This window comes from Cherax quadricarinatus, chromosome 7, assembly GCF_038502225.1.
Source record: "Cherax quadricarinatus isolate ZL_2023a chromosome 7, ASM3850222v1, whole genome shotgun sequence".
Classification (NCBI taxonomy): domain Eukaryota; kingdom Metazoa; phylum Arthropoda; class Malacostraca; order Decapoda; family Parastacidae; genus Cherax; species Cherax quadricarinatus.
Genome location: NC_091298.1, coordinates 28896455 through 28920390, shown reverse-complemented (window position 1 = coordinate 28920390; position 23936 = coordinate 28896455). Strand labels below are relative to the sequence as shown.

At 44.5% G+C, this 23936-nt stretch overlaps 2 protein-coding genes and 1 long non-coding RNA gene across 9 annotated transcripts in view; 2 read left to right on the top strand and 1 right to left on the bottom strand.

Annotated features, from left to right (window-relative positions):
• LOC128687032 (uncharacterized) overlaps window positions 1–4446 on the bottom strand; it is a 99878-nt gene extending 95432 nt beyond the window's left edge. For 2 of the 6 annotated variants that reach the window (XM_070082376.1, XM_070082380.1), the window contains exon 1: window positions 4306–4440. In XM_070082376.1, the coding sequence (XP_069938477.1) occupies window positions 4306–4393 (88 nt within the window). In that variant the 5' untranslated portion in view covers window positions 4394–4440. Of the gene's footprint in view, window positions 1–4305 lie in introns of all 6 variants that reach the window. The other 4 variants (XM_070082379.1, XM_070082381.1, XM_070082377.1 and 1 more) reach the window with 3 other exon arrangements.
• Window positions 1–23936, top strand: part of Arp8 (Actin-related protein 8) — a 311465-nt gene that overhangs the window by 168368 nt on the left and 119161 nt on the right. The window lies entirely within an intron of this gene.
• On the top strand, window positions 2612–23117 carry LOC138852349 (uncharacterized). Its single transcript, XR_011391677.1, has 3 exons — window positions 2612–2700; window positions 3074–4496; window positions 20680–23117. It is a non-coding gene; the product is annotated as an uncharacterized lncRNA (long non-coding RNA).

Below are 23936 nucleotides of genomic sequence, written 5' to 3'. Positions count from 1 at the left end.
AACAGACCTGAGTCACTAACGTGTATAGTATGCAAAACCATAGAGAAAATCATCAGGAGGAGAGTGGTGGAGCACCTTGAAAGAAACACGTGTATAATCGACAACCAGCACGATTTCAGGGAAGGAAAAGCCTGTGTCACAAGTCTACTGGAGTTTTATGACAAGGTGACAGAAGTAAGACCAGAGAGAGAGAGGGGTGGATAGACTACATTTTCTTGGACTGCAAGAAGGCCTTCTATACAGTTCCTCACAAGAGGTTAATGCAAAAGCTAAAGGATCAGCCACACATAACAGGAAAGGCACTACAATGGATCAGAGAATACCTGACAAGGAGGCAACAACGAGTCATGGTACGTGACGAAGTGTCAGAGTGGGCGCCTGACAAGCGGGGTTCCACAGGGGTCAGTCCGAGGACCTGTGCTGTTTTTGGTATACGTGAATGACATAACAGAAGGGATAGACTCAGAAGTGTCCTTGTTTGCAGATGATGTAAGTTAATGAGGAGAATCAAATCGGTCGAGGATCAGGCAGGACTACAAAGAGACCTGGACAGGCTACAAGCCTGGTCCAGCAACTGGCTCCTTGAATTTAACCCTGCCAAATGCAAAGTCATGAAGATCGGGAAAGGGCAAAGAAGACCGCAGATACAGTATAATCTAGGTGGCCAAAGACTGTAAACCTCACTCATATCTCCTGAGGTGCACATCAATCAGATAACTGCTACAGCGTACGGTCGTCTGGGATTCCAATACCTCAGTAAGGAATCGTTCAAGACTCTGTACACCATATACGTCAGGCCCATACTGGATTATGCAGCACCAGTTTGCAACAAGACTAATCCCAGAGCTAAGGGGATTGTCCTACGAAGAAAGGTTAAGGGAAATTGGCTTGACGACACTGGAGGACAGGAGGGTCAGGGGAGACATGATAACGCCATATAAAATACTGCGCGGAATAGACAAGGTGGACAAAGACAAGAGTATAATGTTGAACACAGCTAGGTAGTCCAGAGATGGGACACAGAAACAAGGGGTCACAATTGGAAGTTGAAGACTCAGATGAGCCAAAGGGATGTCAGGAAGTATTTCCTCAGTCACAGAATTGTCAGGCAGTGGAATAGCCTAGAAAGTGACGTAGTGGAGGTGGGAACCATACATAGTTTTAAGACGAGGTTTGATAAAGCTCATGAAGCAGGGAGAGAGAGAGGACCCAGTAGCAATCAGTGAAGAGGCGGGGCCAGAAGCTATGACTCGACTCCTGCAATCACAAATGAGTACACACACAGATGAAGATCGGAGACGGAGTACAGCGTGAGTGGCGAGGACAGATATCACTTAAGGAGAAAGATGCAGAAGTGTACATCAAACTAAACATATTGACAGACGTGTACCTAAACCCTATAACATGGGCAGCATATATTAGTTTATCTCACAGCTGACCTCTACTACCTTAACAAAGAATCATTTAGTGTTTGACGCAGTATAATACATATATGATACTTTAGAACCTGGTCCCAGATATACGTTATTATAATGTACAAGAATGAGAAATATGGGAAGAAATGTAAAATAAACCCTGTTAGGTTAGGTAGCTTTTGGTCATGTGAACTAAGCCTCTCCCTCGCGGACCTGTCCACCTTTTAAAAATTAAAATTATTGTAATAAACCCAGTGAAAAGCAGGAGAGTCACTACACAATAAGAGAGAAGTGTATTACTATCTGTGGACGTAGACTATTCACTACTCTACCATAAGATATGAGTTACACTGCCTGGGCAAGTGTAGAGCTCAGGAATAAACTCGATCAGTATATCCGACGTGTGAAAGGCTCAATCAGCCTATGATGGATATGTGGGCCTGCAGGCCGCCAGCAGCAACAGGCTGGATAATCAAGCAAGTACTAGAGAAGTCTGACCTATGACCGGGCTGTGGGAGTGGAAAAACTTTGGAAACCCTACACAGGTATGTAGCATACCCAGTATAAGTTGTAATATACGACTGTCAGTGAAGAAAGGCAAGACTGGATGTGGACACAAATCACAGTCCATGCATGACAAGCCCAGGACCGGAACCACTCAGTCATACACCTGACAACACTATCATTTTGCAACAATACCAACAATTAGCCCCACACCTTCAACGTATTCGAAGATGTAAGAAGATCCAGAAGTTCGTAGCTAGACCAGTTTTAGAACTGACGAAAGAGACTAAATGAAATGAAATGGACGACTTTAGAAGAGAGAAGGACCAAGGAAAACATTATTACGACGTTCAAGATACTCAAGTGATGTCAGAAGACAGATGGAGACAACAGCGTGAGGCATAAGTGTATATATAGTTTTAAGAGTATGTACAAAACCAACCACTCGTATCAGCAGTTTTAGTTTAAGACAAGGCCAGGAGCTGAGACTTAAACTTTACAGACACAATCCGGTAAACACACGCACACACCAGAGAGAGAGAGAGAGAGAGAGAGAGAGAGAGAGAGAGAGAGAGAGAGAGAGAGAGAGGGGGGGGGGGGGGGGGGGGGGGAGGATGACACTACTGATTAAAGATAAGTGGAATTTTTAAGTGATAAATAAGGTGTGTAGTGGACGAGAGTTCAGAGACTACGCAGTAGGGAAGCTAAGTGGTAACTGTTTTAGTGTTCCACAACCCAAGAGGAAGTCAAGCCATAAGTATTGGTTATGTCGTGCTTATAGGTAAAACTGGTCAATTAGCAAGGACATTAAAAATTAAGTCCTTTCTAAAATTTTCTTATACATTTAAAGGTATATTTTTTTGACTATATTAATGTAAAAATTAATAATTTTGTAACAAAAGAATCTTAGAAAACTTACCAAACCTTATTATAACAACCGCAATTTAATTTACCTAATCCATCTAAATATATTTTAGATAAGTTTACAATAGTTTAATAGTAAACACAATGAAATATATATTTTTCGTTAGGTTCAGAATGATTTTTGCGAAATTATTGCATACACAAATTTTCGCTTGCCTTATCCGGCAAGAAGAGCGTTGCTATTTAAGCTAAAAATCGCAAGTTTTACCTATATTGGACGACATTTTCAGTCACACAAGTGGAATGACCTCGACGAGGAGGTTTAGGCAGACTCCATACATTTGTTTTAAGAGCAAGTACGATAGGACCCACGAGGCTAGGCTGGAGTGAATTTGGCAAGTTGAAAATTAGGGCCAGGAGCTAAGGCTTTATTTATGCAAGCACACGGAACACTGGAGGAAGCTGCAACAACTCACAAGTCTTCGGGATGTTAAGGAGACATTTACCAGTCTCAGAATAACAGAAAATTCAAATGTGTAGATGGGGGTAATGGTAAAGAAGTGCATTAGTTAGTTTTGAAAGTTGGTATGTCAAGGTTCAAAGAGGCCAGACTGGCTTCAAACTTGAGGTGAGGAGCTGAGACTCAACTCTTATACAAACTGTGATTATAGAAAAATGTTCCAATGGGCAAGTGTCATTAGTGGTGTCCCTCAAAGTGCACTGCTTGTTACTGTAATGTAAAATTGTTCCTATAAGGTGGATGACGGAATTTAATTTAGGTAAGTCACACACATGGAAATGGAAACAAGAGAAAACATGCTACATGAAGAATACAATGATGAAATATTGAGAATGTCAGAGCCGTTAGAAGAAAGTCTGGTTAAATATTGAGAATGTCAGCGCCGCTACAACAAAAACTTGTCGCTGGATGATATGCTACCTTCAGATAGCCCCAGATGTATTGATGGTGTATTACTAAAAATAATCCCATCATCCATTAGACCAAAATTTTAATATATATTAGTAATGTGTTCTCACCTAAACAACGTTGTTACAATGGAAATTTCACTTAAAAAATACTGATACAGTAAAATGTTCTAAAATAGTTATGACATTGCTTATGATGTAAATATAGAGAAAGGTTCATTACACACACGGTGAGAATGATGCAAGTTTAATTCCGTGCATCTTGCTGAAGAAACGTTCACACACTACACTGAATGTGTATTACGTAAACAGTCTTGTGTGTTGCCAACCTTCTGTTATTAAAACTGTTACTTCACTATAAAGTTTTGAGTAGTTATTTTGAGAAGCATATGTAGACGAGTTAAGAGTATTGTAAGTTTCAGAAACAAATGAATTTCAGCTGTAGCTCTTAATACAGAACTCGCATGCATACACACACACACACACACACACACACACACACACACACACACACACACACACACACACACACACACACACACACACACACACACACACACACACACAACAGTTACATAAACCTGGTGTTACTCACCTGTGGAAAGTAGCACGTGGTGAGGGACTGCATATATCATCAGCACTCCCGGTGATAACAACCCCAGTACGAGTGCCGTGGTCAGCATGGTGCGGGAGAATTTGGCCTTCAAAACGTACTTGCATACTAGGCTCACACAGTTTGCCTGAGCGTCCCGCTGGATCCCTCGCTACGCTGCCTACTTTTCCAAGGTAGGTGTTTCAAGTGAGCAAGCGAGCATTCTTTGTGTTAAGCTTTGTACTAGTGCTGCGTAAGTGTTCCTCCTCTAGTTTGTTGTAATGTGATTTTTTGGCTGGTTTGTTGCAATCTACGATGTTTGATTAGTTTGTCGTAACTAGAGATGTTTGACTGATTTGTTGACCAAGATGATAGGGTGGTTTAATCTTGGGGAAAGGTGGTCTTGTAGCTTAGTTGTAGGAGGGTAGAGAGAGATTACAGAAGATGAAGCAGCAGCAGCAGTGTTTGGCTGTGGCTGCACGGGAGAGCGGGAGAGGTGCTAGCTGGCCGAGCCCCGCTGATGGTATGAGCAACAGTGACAACGCTGCTCTCACTGCTGCTGCTGTTACCCGCTAACTTGTGAGCGGGTGGGCCCTGACCTGCTACCACTGTCACTGCTGCTGCTGCTCCTGCCGCCGCTCCTGCTGCTGCTATTCCTCCTCCTTCTCTTCGTAGCCACATTGTAAACCTTGATTAAGCTCTTCTGTTAATTCTTCTGCCTTCAATAATTTGTATAAGTGGATGATGCGTGTAGTGTTGTGCCGTCACGGGCAGCAGCAGAAGCAGCAGCAGCTGTGGTGCTGTTCTGTTGGTTAAAGGAAATTCGCGCCAAGTAAATGTATTGTGAGTGTCATAGTGGCTCCGTTGTTGTGGTGATATAATTGTGAAGATAATGTTCACCCTCCTCCCTTCTTCCCTCCTCATGAGTTACTCCGTAGCCCTCAGCATCCACGCCTCTGTTAGTCTGGCTCTCTCCATTGAAAAGAGTTGGTACAACTATATTCTGGTACATTCCTATTTTTGCCATAGATAAACGCGCGCACACACACACACACACACACACACACACACACACACACACACACACACACACACACACACACACACACTTGGGGTGAGTATAACACCGAGCATGTCTCCAGAAGCACACATCAACCAGATAACTGCTGCAGCATATGGGCGCCTGGCAAACCTGAGAACAGCATTCCGATACCTTAGTAAGGAATCGTTCAAGACACTGTACACCGTGTATGTCAGGCCCATACTGGAGTATGCAGCACCTGTTTGGAACCCGCACTTGATAAAGCACGTCAAGAAACTAGAGAAAGTACAAAGGTTTGCGACAAGGTTAGTTCCAGAGCTAAGGGGAATGTCCTATGAAGAAAGATTAAGGGAAATCGGCCTGACGACACTGGAGGACAGGAGGGTCAGGGGAGACATGATAACGACAAATAAAATACTGCGTGGAATAGACAAGGTGGACAAAGACAGGATGTTCCAGGGAGGGGACACAGAAACAAGAGGCCACAATTGGAAGTTGAAGACACAAATGAGTCAGAGAGATATTAGGAAGTATTTCTTCAGTCATAGAGTTGTAAGGCAGTGGAATAGCCTAGAAAATGACGTAGTGGAGGCAGGAACCATACACAGTTTTAAGACGAGGTTTGATAAAGCTCATGGAGCGGGGAGAGAGAGGGCCCAGTAGCAACCGGTGAAGAGGCGGGGCCAGGAGCTAAGACTCGACCCCTGCAATCACAAATAGGTGAGTACAAATAGGTGAGTACACACACACACACACACACACACACACACACACACACACACACACACACACACACACACACACACACACACACACACACACACACACACACATGGTGACAGCAGTAAGACAAGAGAGAGAGGGGTGGCTGGATTGCATTTTCTTGGACTGCAAGAAGGCGTTTGACACAGTTCCACACAAGAGATTAGTGCAAAAACTGGAGGACCAAGCAGGGATAACAGAGAAGGCACTACAATGGATCAGGGAATACTTGTCAGGAAGAGGGCAGCGAGTCATGGTACGTGGCGAGGTGTCAGAGTGGGCGCCTGTGACCAGCGGGGTCCCACAGGGCTCAGTCCTAGGACCAGTGCTGTTTCTGGTATTTGTGAACGACATGACGGAAGGAATAGGCTCCGAAGTGTTCCTGTTTGCAGATGACGTGAAGTTGACGAGAATAATTCGTTCGATCGAAGTCCAGGCAGAACTACAAAGGGATCTGGACAGGCTGCAGACCTGGTCCAGCAATTGGCTCCTGGAGTTCAACCCCACCAAGTGCAAAGTCATGAAGATTGGGGAAGGGCAAAGAAGACCGCAGACGGAGTACAGTCTAGGGGGCCAGAGACTACAACCCTCACTCAAGGAAAAAGATCTTGGGGTGAGTATAACACCAGGCACATCTCCTGAAGCGCACATCAACCAAATAACTGCTGCAGCATATGGGCGCCTAGCAAACCTCAGAACAGCATTCCGATATCTTAATAAGGAATCGTTCAGGACCCTGTACACCGTGTACGTTAGGCCCTTATTAGAGTATGCGGCACCAGTCTGGAACCCACACCTAGCTAAGCACGTAAAGAAACTAGAGAAAGTGCAAAGGTTTGCAACAAGACTAGTCCCAGAGCTAAGAGGAATGTCCCACGAGGAGAGGTTAAAGGAAATCAACCTGACGACACTGAAGGACAGGAGAGATAGGGGGGACATGAAAACGACTTACAAAATACTGAGAGGAATTGACAAGGTGGACAAAGACAGGATGTTCCAGAGATTGGACACAGGAACAAGAGGACACAGTTGGAAGTTGAAGACACAGATGAATCACAGGGATGTTAAGAAGTATTTCTTCAGCCACAGAGTAGTCAGGAACTGGAATAGTTTGGGAAACGATGTAGTGGAGGCAGGATCCATACATAGCTTTATGCAGAGGTATGATAAAGCTCACGGTTCAGGGAGAGTGACCTAGTAGCGACCAGTGAAGAGGCGGGGCCAGGAGCTTGGACTCGACCCCTGCAACCTCAACTAGGTGAGTACAACTAAGTGAATACACACACACACACACACACACACACACACACACACACACACACACACACACACACACACACACACACACACACACACACACACACACAAAACACACACACACACAAAACACACACACAAAACACACACACAAAACACACACACACAAAACACACACACAGAAAACACACACACAGAAAACACACACACAGAAAACACACACACAGAAAACACACAGAAAACACACTGAAAACACACACACACACACACACACACACACACACACACACACACACACACACACACCACACACACAAAGCTGGAGGGCCAGGCAGGGATAACAGGGAAGGCGCTACAGTGGATCAGGGAATACCTGTCAGGAAGACAACAGCGAGTCGTGGTGCATGGTGAAGTGTCAGAGTGGGCACCTGTAACGAACGGGGTTCCACTGGGGTCAGTCTTAGGACCGGTGCTGTTTCTGGTATTTGTGAACGACATGACAGAAGGAATAGACTCCAAAGTGTCCCTGTTTGCAGATGATGTGAAGTTGAAAAGAATTCAATCGGATGAGGACCAGGCAGAATTAAAAAGGGATCTGGAGAGGCTGCAGGCATGGTCAAGCAGCTGGCTCCTGGAGTTCAACCCCACCAAATGCAAAGTCGTGAAGATAGGGGAAGGACCAAGAAGACCGTAGACGGAGTACACTCTAGGGGGCCAGAGACTTCAAACCTCACTCATGGAAAAGGATCTTAGGTGGAGTATAACACCGGGCACATCTCCGGAGGCGCACATCAACCAAATAACTGCTGCAGCGTACGGGCGCCTAGCAAATCTAAGAACAACATTCCGACATCTTAATGAGGACTCGTTTAGGACCCTGTACACTGTGTACGTCAGGCCCCTTTTGGAGTATGCAGCACCAGTTTGGAACCCTCACCTAGCCAAGCATGTAAGGAAGCTAGAGAAACTCCAAAAATTTGCAACAAGACTAGTCCCGGAGCTAAGGGGTATGTCCTACGAGGAAAGATTAAAGGAGAGCAACCTGACGACACTGGAGGACAGGAGAGATAGAGGGGATATGAAAACAACTTATAAAATACTGAGAGGAATCGACAAGGTGGACAGAGACAGGATGTTCCAGAGATGGGACACAGCAACAAGGGGTCAGAGGTGGAAGTTGAAAACTCAGATGTATCACAGGGACATTAGTAAGTATTTCTTCAGTCACAGAATTGTCAAGAAGTGGAATAGTCTGGAAGTGATGTAGTGGAGGCAGGATCCATACATAGCTTTAATGAGAGGTATGATAAAATTCATGGAGCAGGAAGAGTGACCCAGTAGCGGCCAGTGAAGAGGCGGGGGCAGGAGCTTTGAATCGACCCCTGCAACCACAACTAGGTGAGTACACACACACACACACACACACACACACACACACACACACACACACACGAAAGTTGAAGATTCAGATGAGTCATAGGGATGTTAGGAAGTATTCAGTCATAGATTTCTGAGGAAGTGGAATAGTCTGGAAAGTGAGGTAGCGGAGGCAGGATCCATACATAGCTTTAAGAAGAGGTATAATAAAGCTCACGGAGCAGGGAAAGAGTGACCTAGTGGCGACCAGTGAAGAGGCGGGGTTAGGAGCTATGAATTGACCCCTGCAACAACAATTAGATGAGTACACACACGCATGTTTTATACAGAGGGGGAGGGGGCAGGGAAGGTAGTTTACTGGAAGGCAGCTATTCAACTCATCAGAAGTAACAGATACTTAAACGTGGAGTCTCTTTTTAAGGTTTACACTCTGTGAAGACCTGCCTCTCCGTTGATAACTACTGTTATCACTAGACTGTGAACGTAAAATACATCAATTAGTGAACTACATTATAGCTGATCCTCATAGTTTAAGTAATCTTCAGCGAGACGTAATAAACCCTTGTTCATGTCTTGGTTTCTTTGTTATAAACCCTTGTTCATGTCTTGGTTTCTTTGTTTTACCCCACAGTAAGACAAGTTTAATAGTCCGCTTCAAGAATCAAGGCTGCAGCGACATCTCCATTGTGGGAGGAAGGTTCTCAGTACTTACTGATTACATGTTGTCAGGGCTTTTGAATCCATCTGCCTTCCAGAAATAATAGCTTATTACAGCCATCTAAATAGCCAACTCTTCCTATAACCGGATTGTTTTAACGTGCTAGTGGCTTTTTTTTTCTGTCTAGCTATTTTATTACATGTCAACTATATTATCTGTTTACTGCAGAAAAGAAATAAAGTATTTGTACTTGATGTATTAGTGTGGCCGGGAGGCCAAGCTTACTATGGTTAATTATGTAAGTATAAGTAAGTTTATTCAGGTATACACAAATGCAGTTACATAGATTGTCATACATAGCATATGTGTAGAGAACCTGGGATAACCCAAGAAAGTCAAAGTGACTTATTTCTATTGGGGTCCTTACTCCCTCGCATTGCGCTAGCTACCTGTGATACACCAGGAGATGATATATAACTATTCCAAGTATTGTAGTTTCGTGTTCATCCTGTACAACTCTGAAACAATGTGGATTTGTGGTATTTTCGTTACAATGAGTGCCTAATTCTTTTGAGAATATGTTAAAGGAGTCAGGGAACTAGCAGGTTATAGGCGCTGTACCACCGGTGCCCACCCCTCGCACTTGAGGTTAAAGTTGCATGGTTTAGACGCAATGAAGTAATATTCCACATCTGTTGCTGCTTTTATTGCCACTCGTTTAAAAACTGCCCACAGGAAGTTTTCTGGTCTCCTCAGAGTTGCTCCTGACATTTGCGCATCTGTTGTCAGAATTGTGTGTGCAAGGACTGGCTAGACAGAGGATAACGAATGAAGTTGACTTTGATGCCGTCCGTGGTACTGTGGCAAAATAAGATACTAATAAAAGAGAACCATGTGCTGGTTGTAACATGTTCCAAAATTTGTAACTTTGTAACTTCGGCGATTGTTAAACTGATGGATCACAACTAAGATAATTGGTATGGCGAAGGAGACTTGAAGTTTTGTTATTTTCAGAAAGAACTTTAAACTGCAGTTTAATAATTCAAAACAGATTTAATTAAGCTTTGTAAGAAGAGCAGCATATGAATTACAGTGTGCTCCCAGCCTGCTGTTTCATTCAGCAGATGTCTTGTGATCATTGTGTGAGGGAAAGTGAAAGAAAAGGAGAATGACGAATGGCATGAATGGCAAGGACTCCTGCTAAAGACTTAAACAAAATAAACACCTAAGACTTGAAGATTTCTACACTTGTCTTGGTAGTATTTCTGATATCTTCTGGTAAATAGTTGACAGTGTTTTGGGCTCGTTTTACATTTCCTCCCATATCTTTCACTACGATACGTTACGGTGTTGTGTAGGCTTAGGACCAGGCTCTCCAGAGTCTTCCTTGTATATATTATCATGTATCTTCCGCTTCAGAGAGTACATATTCAGAACTTTTAGGCGTTACCCGTAGTTTAAATGCTGTTGCAGCTTTGATTTGTATCCTGCCCTGAAGGCGGCCATCAACACCGAACAGTACTACAGGCATGACAGGACAGATTTTATGAATAATGTAATTACTGGCACTATTTAATAAGAGCACAAGAGAATATTGTCAACATCTGTGATCCAAGATTATTCGACATGCTATCAACAGATATCATAAATATAGCCGGAAAAAAGGTAGACATAATAAAGGAGACACGTGATTGATATCCCCGCCAAGTGTTAGATCAATCAGGCTGTAGTGGCTGTGTGGGCTGCCACTACCAATGGTTTGGTTGAAGAAGCAATCAACGGAAGAGCCTGACCCGAGGCCGGGCTGCCAGGGTAAACAAACTCTGGAAAGTAGCTACAGGTATATTGGAGAAAGGAGTAAAATTAAAATTCTTTGTTGCAGTAACCCGCGATAATCACTACTGACATGCTTCATCGTGCTGCGTATGTTATATTTACCATATTTAGGTTGGTCTAAGATAGGTTTTGAAGGACCAGTATAAATTACATTAACAAAGTTTTGTGTCATTGTTAAGTTAAATGATAAGAAATAAAAACTAATTACCCCGTGCTGATTCACAGAAATATTTACTTGAATGTATAATAGAAAGTCCTTGGTAACTTTTTATTATTGGGTTAATTGTGATTGTTTGACCGACTCCGTGCTTAAACACTAAGATATATGTACACTTGAGAGGTATATACCTCTCAGTGTATATACCTCTCAGTGTATATACCTCTCAGTGTATATACCTCTCAGTGTATATACCTCTCAGTGTATATACCTCTCAGTGTATATACCTCTCAGTGTATATACCCCACCACAAGGCTTCATAAAGTCGACTCACAGTGAAACGTCTACAGTAAAGGGAAAGTGTATACATGACTCCAGCTTTATAGCCACAGTCGGTCAAACAAGCACAACTGTCCTAAAACTACACACACTCCAACATTTTCTCGTGCATTTTCAGTGTGTTGTGTGTGTGTGTGTGTGTACTCACCTAATTGTGTGTGTATGTGTGTGTGTGTTTTATGTGTGTGTATGTGTGTGTGTGTATATGTGTGTTTTGTGTGTGTGTGTGTGTGTGTGTGTGTGTGTGTGTGTGTGTGTGTGTGTGTGTGTGTGTGTGTTTTGTGTGTGTGTGTGTACTCACCTAGTTGTACTCACCTAGTTGAGGTTGCAAGGGTCGAGTCCAAGCTCCTGGCCCCGCCTCTTCACTGGGTCACTCCCTGAACCGTGAGCTTTATCATACCTCTGCTTAAAGCTATGTATGGATCCTGCCTCTACTACATCGCTTCCCAAACTATTCCACTTCCTGACTACTCTGTGGCTGAAGAAATACTTCTTAACATCCCTGTGATTCATCTGTGTCTTCAACTTCCAACTGTGTCCTCTTGTTCCTGTGTCCCATCTCTGGAACATCCTGTCTTTGTCCACCTTGTCAATTCCTCTCAGTATTTTGTATGTCGTTATCATGTCCCCTCTATCTCTCCTGTCCTTCAGTCTCGTCAGGTTGATTTCCTTTAACCTCTCCTCGTAGGACATTGCTCTTAGCTCTGGGACTAGTCTTGTTGCAAACCTTTGCACTTTCTCTAGTTTCTTTACGTGCTTGGCTAGGTGTGGGTTCCAGACTGGTGCCGCATACTCCAATATGGGCCTAACGTACACGGTGTACAGGGTCCTGAACGATTCCTTATTAAGATGTCAGAATGCTGTTCTGAGGTTTGCTAGGCGTCCATATGCTGCAGCAGTTATTTGGTTAATGTGCGCTTCAGGAGATGTGCCTGATGTTATACTCACCCCAAGATCTTTTTCCTCGAGTGAGGTTTGTAGTCTCTGGCCCCCTAGACTGTATTCCGTCTGCGGTCTTCTTTGCCCTTCCCCAATCTTCATGACTTTGCACTTGGTGGGGTTAAACTCCAGGAGCCAATTGCTGGACCAGGTCTGCAGCCTGTCCAGATCCCTTTGTAGTTCTGCCTGGTCTTCAATCGAATGAATTCTTCTCAACAACTTCACGCCATCTGCAAACAGGGGCACTTCGGAGTCTATTCCTTCCGTCATGTCGTTCACAAATACCAGAAACAGCACTGGTCCTAGGACTGACCCCTGTGGGACCCCGTTGGTCACTGGTGCCCACTCTGACACCTCGCCACGTACCATGACTCGCTGCTGTCTTCCTGACAAATATTCCCTGATCCATTGTATTGTGTGTGTGTGTGTGTGTGTGTGTGTGTGTGTCGTGCTCATTTGGTAAAATTGTTAAGCTAGCAAGAACTCATTTAAAATTAATTCCTTTCTAAAATTTTCTCTTATACTTTTTATAAATATTTTTTTTTCATTTATGTTAATGTAAAAATTAATAATTTTGTACTAAAAGAACCTTAGAAAACTTACCTAACCTTACTATAACAAGTGCAATTTATTTAGCCTAATCCAGCTAGTAACTCGCTACTTATTCCATACGCCTACAACATCTGCCACATTGCTCCCCTATCCACTCTATCATATGCCTTTTCTAAATCCACAAATGCAGTGAAAACTTCCCTACCTTTAAATACTGTTCACATATATGCTTCAATGTAAAAACTTGATCTAAACATTCCTATTCATTCTAAAGCCTCCTTGTTCATCTCCAGTCCTGATCTCTGTCTTACCTCTAATTCTTTCAGTAGTAACCCTAACATACACTTTACCAGGTATACTCAGTAAACTTATTTCCTTGTAATTTTTACAGTCTCTCTTGTCCCCCTTCCCTTTATATAAAGGAATTATACATGCTCTCTGCCAGTCCTTAGGTGCCTTCCCCTCTTTCATACATTAATTAAACAAAAATACCAACCACTCCAACACTATATCCTCTCCTGCTTTTAATATTTCTGTCACGATCCCATCAGTTCCAGCTACTTTACCCCCTTTCATTCTACGTAATGCCTCACTCACCTCCCCTCACACTCTCATCCTGCTCTTCTTCACACCTAATAGATGCTATACCTTCCTGGCCAGTGCATGAAATTACTACCTCTCTTCTTTTATCAACATATAAAAGTTCTTCAAAATATTCCCGCTATCTTCCCAGTACATCCAGCTCCCCATATACTAACTCCCCTGCTCAGTTTTTAACTAATAAATCCATTCGTTCCTTAGGCTTTCTTAATAACTGTTTATCTCACGCCAAAATTTTTTCTTATTCTCAGCAAAATTTGTTGACAGTACCTCACCCACTCTATCATTTGCTCTTCTTTTGCATTCTATCACCACTCTCTTAACCTTTCTTTTACTTTCCATATACTCCGCCTTATATCACTTCTACTTTGTAAAAAGTTTCATAAGCAACCTTTTTCTCTTTTATCACACCCTTTACCTCATCATTCCACCAATCACTTCTCTTTTCTCCTGTGCCCACCCTCCTATAGCCACAAACTTCTGCCCCACATTCTAACACTGCATTTTTAAAACTATCCCATCCCTCTTCAACCCCCCCCCCCCACTACCCATACTTTCACTAGCCCACCTTTCTGCCAATAGTTGGTTGTATCTCACCCTAACTTCCTCCCTTAGTTTATAAACTTTCACCTCTTACTTGCTGTTGCCATTTTCCTTTGCCTCATCTACCTCTTACTCTAACTATAGCTACAGCTAAATAATGATCCGAAATATCTCCTGACCCTCTATAAACTTGCTCATCCTGAAGCCTACCCATCATTCTTTTATCCACCAATATATAATCTAAGAAGCTACTTTCATTACATGCTTGTATACTTATTTATCCTCTTTTTCATAAAATATGTAATATAACCAAACCTCTTTTTACACACAGTTCAATTAAAGGTTCCCCATTTTCATTTACCCCTGGCACCCCAAATTTACCTACTACCTCCACAACATTTTTACCCACTTTAGCATTAAGATCCCCAAGTACTCTCTCACTTGGTTCAAAACTCCCCCCGCATTCACTCAACTTTTCTCAAAATCTCCCTCTTCTACACGTCTCTCTTCTCCAGGTACATAAACACTATAACCCACTTTTCACATCCAACCCTTATTTTACTCCACATAATCCTTGAATTTATACATTTATATTCCCTCTTTTCCTGCCATAACTTATCCTTCAACATTATTGCTGCTTCTTAGCTCTAACTCTGTTAGAAACCCCTGACCTACTCCCATTTATTTCTCCCCACTGAAACTCGCCTACCCCCTTCAGCTTTGTTTCACTAAAGCCAGGACATCCAGCTTCTTTTCATTCATAATATCCACAATCATTTTTTTTATAATTTGCACTACATCCACGCACATTCTTATTTTTAGTAAGTTATGCGTGAAAGGGGTTACTAGCCCCTTGCTCCCGGCATTTTATTGGCTTTTACAACACACACACACTCAGAGGCTACTTTATTAGGTACACCTGTTTGTTAATGAAAATATCGAAGCCAGTCACATGGCAGCACGTTATTACCTAAATCCATGCAGACATGGTCAAGAGATTCAGTTGTTCATACCAAACATCAGAATGGGGAAGAAATGAGATCTTGGTGGCTTTGACCGTGGAATGATTGCTGGTGCCACATGGGGTAGATGACTCCATGGATTCGTGTTGTGTGCATCAAATTCTGACCCCTGCCATCTGCATGTTGTAGCAGTAGTCAAAATTCGTTTGCCTATGCACCATTTACTCATTCTTCCACTGTCCAGTTTTGGTGAGTCTGTGTCCACTGTAGCCTCAGTTTTCTGTTAGTTGACAGGAGTGGAACCCAATGTGGTCTTCTGCTGCTGTAGCCCATCCACTTCAAGGTTCGACTTATGCGTCCAGAGATCCGCTTCCGCATACCATTGTTGCAATGCATGGTTATTTGAGTTACTATCACCTTCCTATCAGCTTGAACCATTTTGACCATTCTTCTCTGACATTTCTTATTAACAAGGCATTGTCGCCCACAGAGCTGCCACTCGATGAATGTTTTGTGCTTTTCACACCATTCTCTGTGAACTCGAGAGACTGCTGAGCATGAAAATTGAAGGAGATCAGCAGTTTTTGAGATAATCAAATTACGTCGTTTGGCATCAATAATCATTCCACGGTTGAAGTCACTTAGATCGCCGACTGCACACACACACACACACACACACACACACACACACACACACACACACACACACACACACACACACACACACGACATGAAGCATTAAACTACAGACCAGTGTCACTGACATGTATAGTATGCAAAATCATGGAGAAGATTATCAGGAGAAGAGTGGTGGAACACCTAGAAAGGAATGATCTCATCAACAGCAGCCAACATGATTTCAGGGACGGGAAATCCTGTGTCACAAACCTACTGGAGTTCTATGACATGGTGACAGTAAGAAAAGAGAGAGAGGGGTGGGTGGATTGCATGATCTTGGACTGCAAGAAGGCGTTTGCCACAGTTCCACACAAGAGATTGGTGCAAAAATTTGACCAAGCAGGGATAACAAGGAAGGCACTACAATGGATCAGGGAATACTTGTCAGGAAGACAGCAGCGAGTCATGGTACGTGGCGAGGTGTCAGAGTGGGCACCTGTGACCAGAGGGGTCCCACAGGGGTCAGTCCTAGGACCAGTGCTGTTTCTGGTATTTGTGAACGACATGACGGAAGGAATAGACTCTGAGGTGTCCCTGTTTGCAGATGACGTGAAGTTGATGAGAAGAATTCACTCGATCGAAGACCAGGCAGAACTACAAAGGGATCTGGACAGGCTGCAGACCTGGTCCAGCAATTGGCTCCTGGAGTTCAATCCCACCAAGTGCAAAGTCATGAAGATTGGGGAAGGGCAAAGAAGACCGCAGAAGGAGTACAGTCTAGCGGGCCAGAGACTACAAACCTCACTCAAGGAAAAAGATCTTGGGGTGAGTATAACACCAGGCACATCTCCTGAAGTGCACATCAACCAAATAACTGCTGCAGCATATGGGCGCCTAGCAAACCTCAGAACAGCATTCCGACATCTTAATAAGGAATCGTTCAGGACCCTGTACACCGTGTACGTTAGGCCCATATTGGAGTATGCGGCACCAGTTTGGAACCCACACCTAGCCAAGCACGTAAAGAAACTAGAGAAAGTGCAAAGGTTTGCAACAAGACTAGTCCCAGAGCTAAGAGGTATGTCCTACGAGGAGAGGTTAAGGGAAATCAACCTGACGACACTGGAGGACAGGAGAGATAGGGGGGACATGATAACGACATACAAAATACTGAGAGGAATTGACAAGGTGGACAAAGACAGGATGTTCCAGAGATTGGACACAGTAACAAGAGGACACAGTTGGAAGTTGAAGACACAGATGAATCACAGGGATGTTAGGAAGTATTTCTTCAGCCACAGAGTAGTCAGTAAGTGGAATAGTTTGGGAAGCGATGTAGTAGAGGCAGGATCCATACATAGCTTTAAGCAGAGGTATGATAAAGCTCACGGCTCAGGGAGAGTGACCTAGTAGCGATCAGTGAAGAGGCGGGGCCAGGAGCTATGAATCGACTCCTGCAACCACAAATAGGTGAGTACACACAGATTTTCAAAACAGAAATGGTGTGGAACAGGATCCTGCGAGAGAAACCATGGCTGAAGGAATCATCAACATACAAGAGGGTGTTCCTAGACTACAACAAAATGACAGCAGCTGAGGGAGAAGACAGAAACGGAAGGGGCTAGGAAGAGAGACAAGGACAGTCAGCAGAGGACAACCAGAGCCGGGAAGAGCAACACGTGCAAGCACTCACACAGCCACCATCAGAACCCCACAGCCAAACATGCTATCCCAACACAAACCACAATCCACACTTACAACTTCTCACCCCCACAATATGCTGTAGAATCCCACAGCTCACTACCAGGCCTCCCCACCCCTACAGACCCCCAGAACACAGTGTTAGAAAGGAAACTGAAGGTATAGTACACAACACTGATGGAATAACAGATAAGTGGGAGGGGTGGCATGAAAGAATCAAAGAGGCATCACTGGACATCATAGCTCTCACCGAAACCAAGCTCACAGGAACGATAACAGATGCCATCTTTCCAATGGGATATCAGATACTGAGGAAAGACGGAGGGAACAGAGGGGGTGGAGGAGTGGCAGTTCTCATCAAAAAACAATGGGATTTTGATGATATGGAGAAAGGAGGCAGAGAAGCAAGAGACTACATAATAGGAACACTTCAGTCTGGAAATCCCAAGGTGGTAATTGCAGTGATGTATAACCCACTACAGAACAGCAGGAGGCCAAGGCAAGAGTATGATGAGCATAACAGAGCGATGATTGACACACTGGCTGAAGTGGCCAAAAGGGCTCATACGAGCAGGGCAAAGCTACTGATTGTGGGCGACTTCATTCACAAAGAAATTGACTGGGAGAACTTGGAGCCACATGGGGCCCCCAGAAACGTAAGGGACACTACCTGAGAGAGAGGAGAGGATGAACCAGCAAGACTGGACCTAGTATTCAGTTTGAGTAGTGCAGATATTGAGGACATCACATATGAGAGAGCCCTCTGGGCCAGTGACCATGTGGTTCTGATCTTCGAATACATAGTAGTTATAAGTGGAGAGGGAAGCAGGAAGGGCAGGACGAACGAAGCCAAACTACAAGATAGAGGACTTCAGAGGCATGAAGAATTTCCTGCACGAGGTTCACTGGGACAGAGCACTGGCAGGGAAGTCAGTAAATGAGATGGAATGTGTGACAATTTGCAAGGAAACTGAGGAGAGGTTTGTACCTATGGGTAACAGAAATAACGAGAAGGCCAGGATGAGCCCTTGGTTCACTCAAAGGTGTAGAGAGGCCAAAACCAAGTGTACTAGAGAATGGAAGTATAGAAGGCAAAGGACCCAGGAGAACAAGGAGAGCAGGTTTACAACCAGAAATGAATATGCACAGGTAAGAAGGGAAACCCCAACGATAATATGAAAATGACATAGCAGCAAAAGCCGAATCTGGCCCGAAGCAGTTGTACAGCCACATCAGGGGGAAAACAACAGTCAAGGATCAGGTAATCAGGCTGAGAAAGGAAGGAGAGATTACAAAATATGTGAGGAGCTCAACATGAGATTCAAAGAAGTGTTCACAGAGGAGACAGAAGGGAAGAGGCTGCTAAGCGAGCTAGATACCTCAAAGGCGATGGGGCCAGATAACATCTTTCCATGAGTCCTGAGGGAGCAGAGGCGCTGTGTGTGCCACTAACCCCACTCTTCAACACCTCTATCGAAAAAGGGTGACTACCTGAGTTATGGAAGATGGTAAATGTAGTCCCAATTTAAAAAAAGAGAGAGAGAGAGAGAGACGAAGCTAAACTACAGACCAGTGTCACTGACATGTATAGTATGCAAAGTCATGGAGAATATTATCAGTAGAGGGTGGAGCACCAGCACAACCAGCACAGTTTCAAGGACGGGAAATCCTGTGTCACAAACCTACTGGAGTTCTATGACAGGTTGATAGCAGTAAGACAAAAGAGAGAGGAGTGTGTAGACTGCATTTTCTTGGACTGTAAGAAGGCTTTTGTCACAGTTTTACACAAGAGATTAGTGCATAAGCTGAAGGACCAGGTATAACAGGGAAGGCACTGTAATGGATCAGGGAATACCTGTCAGGAAAACAGCGAGTCATGGTACATGACGAGGTGTCAAAGTGGGCGCCTGTGACGAGCGGGGTTCCACAGGGATCAGTCCTAGGACCGGTGCTGTTTCTGGTATATGTAAACGACATGATGGAAGGAATAGACTCAGAAGTGCCCCTGTTTGCAGATGATGTGAAGTTGATGAGAAGAATTCAATCGGACGAGGACCAGGCAGAACTACAAAAGGGTCTGGACAGGCTGCAGACATGGTCTGGAGTTCAACCCCACCAAGTGCAAAGTCATGAAGATTGGGGAAGAGCAAAGAAAACCGCAGACGGAGTACAGTCTAGGGGGCCAGAGACTACGAACCTCACTTAAGGAAAACGATTTTGGGGCGAGTATAACACCGGTCACGTCTCCTGAGGTGCACATCAACCAAATAACTGCTGCAGCATATGGGCGCCTAGCAAACCTAAGAATACCATTCCGACATGTCAATAAGGAAACCTTCAGGACCCTATACACCGTGTATGTCAGGCCTATATTGGAGTATGCAGCACCAGTTTGGGACCCTCACCTAGCCAAGCATGTAAGGAAATTAGAGAAAGTGCAAATGTTTGCAATAAGACTAGTCCTGGAGCTAAGGGGCATGTCCTACAAGGAGAGGTTAAGGGAAATCGACCTGACGACACTGGTGGACAGGAGAAATGGGGGGATACAATAACGATTTACAAAATACTGAGAGGAATTGTCAAGGTGGGCAGAGACAGGTTGTTCCAGAGATGGGACACTGCAACAAGAGAATTGGAAGTTGAAGACTCAGATGAATCACAGGGATGTTAGGAAGTATTTCTTCAGTCAGAGATGTCAGGAAGCGGAATAGTTTGGGAAGTGATGTAGTTGAGGCAGGATCCATACATATCTTTAAGAGGAGGTATGATAAAGCTCATGGAGCAGGATGATTGATCAAGTAGAGACCATCGAAGAGGCAGGGCCAGGAGTTGTGAATCGACCCCTGCAACCACAACTAGGTAAGCACGTACACACACATTTTATATATATATATATGTAGACAGCCTGTACTGTCTGCACAGACAGCCCATGCTGTCTGCCAGCTTAGTTCATATTTTGTGCCACGCTGGTGCTGCCACCTATAGGCCTTGCCACTTCAGTATGCCCAAACTTGCCTCTCTCTCACTCACACAGCGGCCTAGCAGCAAGACACAAGGCCTCCCAGCTCTCTCTCGTGGGATGGCCCTGCCCGGGCCATGGGCACAAACACACAAGCCTGTGTACCCACCACGACACTTAACAATAAAATAAGAAGCCTCCGAAGACGTATCATTTACTCCCCGCTACCAGAACACCAAACAAATTCGTTATAAATGGTGGAAAGCGGTGGTCGCAGTAGTTGTGTTTGCCCTGAGAGAGGAAGGAAGAGGTATGAAGTCATCTTCACTCCATCACCCTACACAAGAAGCATCCGTCTCTCAACAAGTTATCCTGATGTCGTGTCTGCACTTTTGAGCATCCAGACACAGGTACAAGCAGGATCTAGCCGAAATTTGCCGAAATTCTCCGAGAATTGTAAGTGACCCCACGCTACAGCGTCCCACGCTACAGTGTCCCACGCTACAGTGTCCCACGCTACAGTGTCCCACGCTGTTTCTCAAGTCATGTGTTCAGCGTCACTTGTATGTTGCTGTTGTTGTTCAGCTCAGCACAGCTGTTTCAGCAAGCCAGAGGTGAGTTTTGTGGTGATTTCTGCGTCCAGTGTGAGCTTCTCCATGTGTTTGTGGGTGGGGGAGGAGGAGAGGATGTGGCTGTTCCTCACCTTGCCCATGCTCGCCCTACTCACGCTCACCCGTCTACCATACACCTCTCACCACTGCTCACTCCCTCTGCTGTGTTTTCTGCTGTTTTTCATGTGATTCATTGCCAGAGCTGTGTATCCGAGTGCCCGAGGCCACTCGAAGCTACGTGGATCAGCATGCCACGTAGATCACGACACCACGTGGATCCCGACGCCACGTGGGTGTGGGCTATGTCACGTGGATCTACCAGCCACGTGAGTTACCAGATGTCCCAGGGCTCATGCTGTGGTCTGCTGCCCGCATCACATCGACGTCACCTACGATGCTGGCCAACTTCATGACGTCACGATGTCTGCTGACGTCACCTCACGATGTCTGCCTGACGTCACCTCGAGATGTCTGCTGACGTCATCACGCCTGACATCACATGATGTCACCATCGAGTGTTCAGTAATTATTTTAGTATTGTCGAGAAGACTGAGAGAAGATATATGTCGTGTTAATTAATTCCTCTCAGTCAGTGTTCTCACATTTTAGTATGTCTTAGAGTCAGTTTTATGCGCAGAAAAGCATCATTTGCTAGTTTAAGCCATGTTGTACCGCAGGTGTGTAAAGTTTCCGTGTGTCCAGTGAGGTCCGAGCCAGACCTGAGTAGCATCACTGTGTTAAGTCACCCGTGTGACCAGTGTGTTTGACAGCTATCAGACAGCCCCGAGTGACCGAGCCCTCTTGTACAGAAAGCTTTCATGCTCGTCGCTCGTGATGTTCTGCAGAATCGTACCTGCTACGATTCCCATCGAGATTTGTTCACTTCACCTCCAGACCGTCAGTGCAGTTATATGTAGAGAAACAAGTCTGGGGACGCTTAGACTAACCTCTGCTATAACTCCAACTGTCGAGAGAATGACACGCTGTGTCAGCCTCGTGTCACAAGCTTCAGTGAGCAGCCTGCACAAAGAAGATGTCACTTTGACTGCTAGCTCGCTCACTGCAGTCTGGTGTATGATGTTACGACTCCCAGATGTTTCGCCCAGTCATCTTTGCCACGACTTGCTCCACAACTCGCTCCACGCTCGCCGGCAGTGACAGCCCAGCGACAGTACCAGTCGAGAAGTGTCCTGAGTTGCTTGCCAGAAGTCCTGCCCAGTTGCCGAGTTTTGTCGACGCCTCACTCGAGGGCACCAGCATGTCGTGCCCCAGGTTGAGTGAAACCTGCAGCGACTCCTACGATGACTGCTTCACCGTTCCAGAGGAGACCGTAACCTGTTACGTCACAGCTCAGCCACAGCGATGTCTCCTGTGTTGCAGTATCTGTCCAGACGCAGGAAGGCGTGCAGTGATGCCCTTCTACGCTCACTGCCTTTGACCACGATGTTTAGCACACCCCACATGTTTTTTTCTTCCCTCCCTGTAGGAAGTTTTTTTTCCATGTCCATATGTATATATATGTTTTTATTTTGTGTTCTGTGCCCTGTTCCTACGAGAGAGAGACTGAGTTCCTTTTACCACCAGTATTGTCGCGTCGGGACGACACGCGGTAGGTGGCCGAGCATATGTAGACAGCCTGTACTGTCTGCACAGACAGCCCATGCTGTCTGCCAGCTTAGTTCATATTTCGCGCCATGCTGGTGCTGCCACCTATAGGCCTTGCCACTTCAGTATGCCCAGACTTGCCTCTCTCTCACTCACACAGCGGCCTAGCAGCAAGACACAAGGCCTCCCAGCTCTCTCTCGTGGGATGGCCCTGCCCGGGCCATGGGCACAAACACACAAGCCTGTGTACCCACCACGACACTTAACAATAAAGTAAGTAGCCTCCGAAGACGTCTATCGTTGAACCACCCGCTTTCAGCACCTCACCAAACAAACTCGTTTTATATATATATATATATATATATATATATATATATATATATATATATATATATATATTTATATATACATATATAATGTATATATATATATATATATTATATATACATATATTTATATATACGTGTATATATATATATTATATATACATATATTTATATATACGTGTATATATATATATATTATATACATATATTTATATATATATATCTATATATATATATATATATATATATATATATATAAAAATAGGGAGGTACCACCTCTAGAACTGTCATGGGGACCCTCATCCTCAGAGAAAAGAATAAACTTGCTTCAGGGAAAACTCAAGATTCTCCCTAAAGCTGTTTGAGAATTTTCTCCTACCACCCCCTATATTATGTATATATATTTTATTTAAAGACAAAATACATTGACGAAACATTCACAAAAATATGATACAAAGTAAAACAACATAGGTAACTCAGAGCTACATCCCGAACACTTCGTCCAGCTCCCCTGCGGTGGGACGCGTGCCCAGAACGCTGCAGGCATTTCCTCTCTGGATCGCAACACTGAGTCTCTGAAAGAGGAAGCTGGTCGCCCTGTGGTCCTTGGTTTCTATGATGAGCTTTTCACCCAGCTCTTTGAGGAACTTTAGAGCACACTTGCCCCATGCTCCAAGGGTCTCCGACCCTATTGGAATGAAGTTGTAGCAAGGGGGAAGGTCTTCATATTTTCGGATCTTCTGGGTCTCCCTGTGGCTGGCAGCTCCACCCCCTTCCACTACAGAGTATG